Source organism: Bos taurus, chromosome 5, assembly GCF_002263795.3.
Source record: "Bos taurus isolate L1 Dominette 01449 registration number 42190680 breed Hereford chromosome 5, ARS-UCD2.0, whole genome shotgun sequence".
In the NCBI taxonomy this organism is placed as follows: Eukaryota; Metazoa; Chordata; class Mammalia; order Artiodactyla; family Bovidae; genus Bos; species Bos taurus.
In genome coordinates this window covers 103,930,304-103,937,971 of record NC_037332.1, presented here as the reverse complement: position 1 = coordinate 103,937,971, position 7,668 = coordinate 103,930,304, and the positions used below count along the sequence as shown (strand labels likewise).

The 7,668-nt window shown below is 50.6% G+C and overlaps 1 protein-coding gene across 2 annotated transcripts; it reads left to right on the top strand.

Moving 5' to 3' along the window:
- Positions 1-400: 400 nt before the first annotated feature.
- CD27 (CD27 molecule) lies at positions 401-5,980 on the top strand. 2 transcript variants are annotated; one of them, NM_001082434.2, is given in 6 exon segments: positions 401-888; positions 1,052-1,183; positions 3,760-3,912; positions 4,104-4,193; positions 4,831-4,944; positions 5,196-5,975. In NM_001082434.2, coding segments are annotated over 6 exon segments (750 nt in total). In that variant the 5' UTR covers positions 401-752; the 3' UTR covers positions 5,321-5,975.
- Positions 5,981-7,668: the final 1,688 nt, after the last annotated feature.

The following is a 7,668-nucleotide window of genomic DNA, read 5'->3' as shown; positions in this document are numbered from 1 at the left end:
GTCAGTTGACTCAAGGCTGGTTAGAGTCGTTATTCATCCACCGAAACAGTGGATAATCTGGGGACAGGAACGTTGTGCTGGGTGGTGAGCGATGCCCCAGCCCCGTGAATTTATCTGTCGTATGGGGCTGGTTTCTTCCCCAAATCTGAAAAATTCTGAGCGTTATCTGACCTCCCTGCCCCCCAAGAGTTTCAGAGGACAGCGTGCACACCTGTACTCAGTTCTGGTTTCCCTTCTCTATAAACTGATGACATCTGTGTAGGAAGCAACATTGGGGAGGCGTGGGGACACGCAGCTGTGAACAGGGGGCAAAGGTGGGCATTTCTGTGTATAGATGTGTGAATACGGGAAGCAGATCCCTGTGAACATCCAACACCTGGTAACAGTGGCAAGCAGAGACAATTCAGTTCGGAAGAGAGACAGAGACCACGAGAGGCTGGGCATCGGGGCATCTTCGAAGAGAGCAGGTCTTCTGACAGAGCCGGCCCCACACCCAGCACCCAGCACAGGAAAGGGGGAGGGGTGGCAGTGACTGCCTGAGCGAAAAACAGCTACGAGAGAGCTTCGACTGCATCAAAGGTCAGCCTGCCACCAACTCGGGACGACTCTGAGAAGACCTGCCCTGGAGGTGCTAAGAAGAGACACCAGCACCCAGCTGGGAAGGTGCCAGCTGCCCCCAACCCTGCCGCCCCACCCCGAGGCTCGCAGTCAGCAGCTGGGGTGCAGGAAGAGCTACACCCAGGGCAGGAGTCATGGCCCGGCTACCTCCCTGCTGGCTGTGGGTTCTGGGGACCCTGGCGGGGCTCTCGGCAACCCCAGACCCCAAGAGTTGTCCGGAGAAGCACTACTGGGCTCAGGGAGGATGGTGTTGTCAGATGTGTGAACCAGGTAAGAGGGGGCCTTGCCAGGGGCCAGCTGCTTGGGGAGAGACAAGACCAGGCCTGGGACTGGAGGGAAGCGGGGAGGAATGCTGCAGAGGCCAAGAGGCAGCCCTTGGAGAGGGCGGGGGAGTGGTTTTCCTGGGGCCTTGACCCTGGCACTCTGCTCACAGGAACGTTCTTGGTGAAGGACTGCGAGCAGCACAGAGAGGCAGCTCAATGCAATCCGTGTACACCGGGGGTCTCCTTCATGCCGGACCACCACAGCCGGCCCCACTGTGAGAGCTGCCGGCACTGTAACTCTGGTGAGGTGGGCCAGCGTTTGGGGGAGCAGGGCAGAGAGCTGGTGTGGAGAAGCAAGAAGGTTGGGGCGGGGGGAGTCTGAGCTTCTGTGGCTTCAGTGGAGCCCATGGTGGGAACTGGGGTGCCCTGGGCAAGGCATGTTGATGTACAGGGAGCGCTGAGAAGAAGTGGTTCAGGGCAGGAGTGAGCAAAGTTTGACGGACTGATGAGGAGGGGTCTGTGACTACAATCAATGCAAAACAGGAAGCGGCTCTGGGACCCTAGATTTCAGATGAGCAACTCACCCCCGTTCCTACCCCCTCCCCAACTGATGAATTGGTGGTGTTCTCAGAGGGCACATTTGTTCTGGAACTTGGAATACATCTTCCTAAGGACGTGACAATACAAGCTAGTGAACCACAACCTTTTTTTTTTTCCCCTCCAAAAGCCAATGTAGGAAAGAGAATGTGTATGTGGCTTGACTTTTATTTTGTAATTTCATCATTTTTACAATTAAGAAATGAAATAGCAGCTGCGTTGTGAACACTGTCATGCTTTCCATTTTAGCTAGAATTTTTGAAATGACGTATGTGCCAGTGTACATAGATCGGGAGCTTGAAAGTGGTTCCTTTGAACAGACATTCTCCAGCAAGATACGATTGCGGGCTATTTAACTCAAGTATGATATTACTTACCTGTAAATGCATTGAGTCCAGTTAGCTTTTTCAATACTGTATTTAAAATAAATACAAGGTTTTGCCACTGCAAAACAGTCAAATGGCAACATCTGTAACACACAAGAGGTATTCCTCAGTCTACTTACACATAGGACTGTACATGGGTGTGTCTCTCTTCTGGGCCAAAACCCCCAGCAATATTGGGTTTTTGGTTTTTTTAGCCAAAGCCCCCCAACTCACTCGGCAGGCCCCACTGGAAGGCCTCTTCCCAGTACTGAGCCAGTCCAGCCCCCTTCACTACTCTCCAGCCCAGTGCAACCCACGATCTTCCTCTGTGAGGTTCAGCCCATAGAGCCCCAAAGCACCCAGGCAGGACTGGCTGCAGGACTCGGAACACTGGAAAGAAGTTGACTGGGTTTGGTCCTCTTGAACCGCAGTATTTCCATCTGTAAGATGGACGAGTGCCTGCAATCAGCATGGGATTCTGTGCACAGGTTATACACGGCGAAAAGAACTCCCAGGCTCCTGAAGGCTCCACTGAAAACAGTGGCACTTCACTGGCTTTTGACCAATCCCAGAGCCCTTTCTTTAACCCTTCCCATCCCTTTTGGCAGGTACCCTCCTGGATCTCCTTCACCTTTCGTACCCTTTCCCATATTTACCACCACCGTCCCCCCTTCCCCATCAATGCTCTCCCCTTGCAGATCCTTGTCCCGGCTGGCTCACAATTCCTAGTAAGCCACAAGGAAAGCAAGTTCTAGTAGCGACTACAAGTCAGAATTCAGAAAGGAGATGCCACAGGGCATAAAGATGAGAAGGAATAAGGATAAGAAGAAATTCACACCCTTTCCTGACCAAAGGCGTGTGCTAAGGAAACTGTCAGGGTTGATGGAAGCCTTCAGCATCCTCAGACATCCCTTTCTGTAGGCCTCTCTCGCCTGTGAGGGCTGCTTTCCCTGGGTTCCCATGAGTGCACTGCCCTAAGCAATGGCCCCCAGAGACTCCCACTCAGGCCTGGCCCACATCCGGGCTCCACCTTCCCCAGAATCACCCTTCTCTTCTTGCCCCCAACCACCTGGGAGCCCAGCCCACACAGCGCCCTTCCTACCCTCCTGTCCCAGGATCACTGATTGGCAGCCACTCAGCACCTGACCTCTATACTCGACTACAATCTCTATTTTAAAGGCAAAGGATGTCAGTACAGGTGAAAAACCTATCCGAGATCACAGCAGTTCCCACTTGCTAACAATTAACTACCCAAATGCCCGTTAACAGTAGAGGGATGGCTAGGTGTAGCCACACCATGGAAAACTATGCAACAGTGAGAATGAATGATTTGCAGTCACACTCAACACTGTGGATCAGTCTCACTAAGAGCTGAGTAAAAGCAGGCACAGACAAGCACAGGCACAGGGTTCCTTCCATGTACAGAGTTCAGAAACTGGCAAGACCAGCTCGTGGTGTTAACAGGTCCGGAAGTCAGTGGCTATTCTTGGTGGGAAGGATGTTAGCGACTAGAACCGCACGAGACTGGTCATCTTGTTTCTTAATCTGGTGCTAGTTACACCTGAGTCTGATTTGTCCCAGTTCTCATATGAGATGTTTGTGACCTGTATACCTCTCGGTAAGTATACTTCAGTAAGGAGTTACAAAAGCATCGATGAGCGAGAGGGAAAATCATGCAAGCTGTTTCAACTTCTGAACCATGAAGCTTCTAGAAGGTTCGAGGTATTCTTGAATAACGATAACACTACTGGCAAAGACACTGGGTGACGGTGGAGGAGGGGCAGGCCTGGGTGGAATGGGGCAGGGAGGCAGGGATGGGAAGGGTAGCACATCCCTAGAGGTGGGCCTGGGATGGGGCTGGAGCGGGGATTAAGCCAGTGGATCCTGTGTGTTCCCTCCCCCTCTTCCGTCACCAGGTCTTCTCATTCGAAACTGCACCCTCACGGCTAACTCAGAGTGTGCCTGCCCCGAGGGCCAGCAGTGCAGGGACAAGGACTGTATGGAGTGTGATGGTCCAGCCCAGGCCCCAGGCCCACACCCACAACCCTCCCACTTACCTTATGCTGAAGGTAAATTCCAGGAAACCCATGGTCTGATCACACCCCAACCAGCATCCCCTCTCCTATACCCAGCCCCACATAAGCTGCCTCCTGTCACCCTGTGTCCACCTTCCCATCTCCCCCAGGGCCTCTCAGGCCTTCAGTCTTGCCTTGTGCCCTCCGGGGCCCGTGGCTGCTACCCAACTCGTCTGCTTTTCCAGAGATCGCAGAGTCCAGGACAGACCGGCACACTCAAACTCTGGCCAACTCCAGGTGGCTGCCGGCCCCAACCCTCTCAACCCACTGGTCACGTGAGTTTTCTCCCTACTCCCCACCCCAAGAGAGGAGGAGAATGCATGCAGGAGGGTTCACAAGGGAAATGGAAAGTTGCTCAGTCCCGTCCAACTCTTTGTGGCCCCATGGACTGTAGCCCACCAGGCTCCTCTGTCCACGGAATTCTCCAGGCAAGAATACTGGAGTGGGGAGCCGTTCCTTTCTCCAGGGGATCTTCCCAACCCAGGGATCAAACCCAGGTCTCCCACACTGCAGACAGATTCTTTATCATCTGAGCCCGCAGGGAAGCCCCCCAAAGGGAAGCCAGCCACAAAGCTCCTAGGAGCAGGGGTAAGAAGAGGAAGAAAAGACTTCCCTGGAAGTTGAGTGGTAAAGAATCCTCACTTCCAATACAGGGGACTCGAGCCCGATCCCTAGTGGGGGAACTAAAATTCCACATGCCACGGAGCAACAAAGACCCAACATAGCCAAAAGTAAATAAAAAGAAGAAACAGAAGCAGAGTCCAGAGATTAGGAAAGGACACGGTCCAATGGTGGGGGTAGGGGAAGAAGGCGGGGAAGGGGAGAGAAGCGGGCAGGAGGGCTTGGCTGAGGGCGATCAAGGGCTAGGCCCTCCCCCAAGCCCCCTTGTGACCCCTGCCCACCCCATCACAGCCCAAAGGTCCCTGTGCAGCGCGAACTGCATCCGCATCTTTGTGCTCCTCTCTGGAATGTTTCTTGCTTTCACCATAGTCGGAGCCTTGTTCCTCCATCAACAAAGAAAATTAAGTAAGAGACAAAATACAGGTCCTAAAAAAAAAAAAAAAAATACAGGTCCTGCACCCCACCTCACCTCACCATCTTGGCTTTGCCACCCAATCTGGAACCTCTGGGCCTCTCCAGCTCCATCTTTACCAGCCTGTCGCCTCTCTTCCCCTCTACTATGCTGGGGCCCTCCTGACAGCCCGCCTTCACTCACCCCTTCTCCCTTCACCCCTCCTCTACCACGGGCCAACAACTCCTCTGATTCTCCTCTGCAGACGCAGGAGAAAGTCCAGTGGCACCCGCTGAGCCTTGTCCTTACACCTGTCCCAGCGAGGAAGAGGGCAGTGCCATCCCCATTCAGGAGGATTACCGAAAACCAGAGCCTACTTCCTACTTCTGAGCCAGTGCTCCTCGGAGAAGGCCATCACTGCAATCAAGTCCTAGCCTCCACCTCACCCCACTGGCCATCCAAGGAGATCAAGAGAGGGCACCTTGAATTTCAGCACCACCCTCTCATTGGGACCCTTTCCCGTGTGCAGACTTGAGAAACTATTTTTGCTCAGTCGCTAAGTCATGTCCGATTCCTTGTGACCCCACCGACTGCAGCACACCAGGCTCTCCTGTCCTTCACTATCTCCTGGAGTTTGCTCAATTCATGTCCGTTGAGTTGGTGATGCTATCTAACCATCTCATCCTCTGTCACACCCTTCTCCTCCTACCCTCAATTTTTCCCAGCATCAGGATCTTTTCCAGTGAGTCGGCTCTTCACATCAAGAGGCCAAAGTATTGGAGCTTCTGCATCAGTCCTTCCAATGAATATTCAGGGTTGATTTCCTTTAGGACTGACTGGTTTGATCTCCTTGCTGTCCAAGGGACTCTCAAGAGTCTTCTCTAGCATCACAATTCAAAAGCATCAATTCTTCAGTGTTCAACCTTCTTTATAGTCCAACTCTCAAAACTGTACATGACTATTGGAAAAACCATAGCTCTGACTATACAGAATTTTGTTGACAAAGTGATATCTCTGCTTTTTAATACAATGTCTAGATTTGTCACTGTTTGCTGTTGTCCCTAATGGCTCAGATGGTAAAGAGTCTGCCTGCAATGTGAGAGACTCGGGTTTGATCGCTGGGTCAGGAAGATCCCTTGGAGAAGGGAATGGCAACCCACTCCTGTATTCTTGCCTGGAGAATTCCATGGACAGAGGAGCCTGGTGAGGTACAGTCCATGGGGTCACAAACAGTGGGACACAACAGAGTGACTAACACTTTCACAATTTCACTTTCACTTTTCTTCCGAGAAGCAAGCATCTTTTAATTTCATGGCTGCAGTCACCGTTCACAAAGATTTTGGAGCCCAAGAAAATAAAATCTGCTACTGTTTCCATTTTTTCTCCCATCTATTTGCCATGAAGTGATAGGACCAGATGCCATGATCTTTGTTTTTTGAATGCTGAGTTTTAAGCCAGCTTTTTCACTCTCCTTTGTTACCTTCATCAAGAGGCTCTTTAGTTCCTCTTCATTTTCTGCCATTAGGGTGTTATCATGTGCATATCTGAGGTTGTTGATATTTCTCTTGGCGATCTTGATTCCAGCTTGTGATTCATCCAGCCTGGCACTTCACATGATGTACTCTGCATAGAAGTTAAATAAGCAGGGTGACAATATACAGCCTTGATGTACTCCTTTCCCAACTTTGAACCAGCCCATTGTTCTATGTTCAATTCCAACTGCTACTGTTGTCTAACTTCCTGACCTGCATACATATTTCTCAGGAGACAGGTAAGGCATTCCATCTCTTTAAGAATTTTCCACAGTTTGTTGTAATCCACAAAGTCAAAGGCTTTAGCATAGTCAATGAAGCAGAAGTAGATGCTTTTCTGGAATTCCCTTGCTTTTTTCCTATGATCCAACAGATGTTGGCAATTTGTTATTTGGTTCCTCTGCCTTTTCTAAATCCAGCTTATATATCTAGAAGTTCTTGGTTCACATACTGCTGAAACCTTGCTTGAAGGATTTTGAGCATTGCCTTGCTAGCATGTGGAATGAGTACAATTGTATAGTAGTATGAACATTCTTTGGCATTTTCTTTCTTTGAGACTGGAGTTAAACTGACATTTTCTAGTCCTGTGGCCATTGCTAAGTTTTTCAAATCTTCTGGCATATTGAGTGCAGCACTTTAACAGCATCATCTTTTTAGGCATTTAAACTGCTCAGCTGGAGTTCCATCACCTCCCCCCTAGTTTTTGCTCATACTAATGCTTACTAAGGCCCACTTGACTTCACATTCCAGGATGTCTGGCTCTAGGTGAGTGACCACATCATTGTGGTTATCCAGGTCCTTAAGACCTTTTCAGTACAGTTCTTTTGTGTATTCTTGCCACCTCTTCTTAATCACTTCTGCTTCTATTAGGCCCATACCATTTCTGTCCTTTATTGTGCCCATCTTTGCATGAAATGTTCCCTTGTTATCTCCAATTTTCTTGAACAGATCTCTAGTCTTTCCCATTCTATAGTTTTCCTCTATTTTTTCGCATTGTTCACTTACGGCTTTCTTATCTCTCCTTGCTATTCTCTGGAACTCTGCATTCAAGAGGGACAAGTCGTGGGTCCAGACAGGGGAGGTCAGCTGCAGCCCTGAGCTGCAAGAGGGCTGGGGCTCCAGGCAGAAAGCATTCCACCTCCCTAAGGCCCACGTGCTGTATCTTTGGTCCAGCTGCTGCTGCTGCTGCTGCTAAGGCGCTTCAGT

Coding starts and splice junctions, on each gene's coding strand:
- CD27 (XM_005207176.5), top strand. CDS start 753: ATGGCCCGGCTACCTCCCTGCTGGCTGTGGGTTCTGGGGACCCTGGCG. Junction 1,184..3,759: donor CTGCCGGCACTGTAACTCTG/GTGAGGTGGGCC, acceptor TTCCGTCACCAG/GTCTTCTCATTCGAAACTGC. Junction 3,913..4,103: donor CCACTTACCTTATGCTGAAG/GTAAATTCCAGG, acceptor CTGCTTTTCCAG/AGATCGCAGAGTCCAGGACA.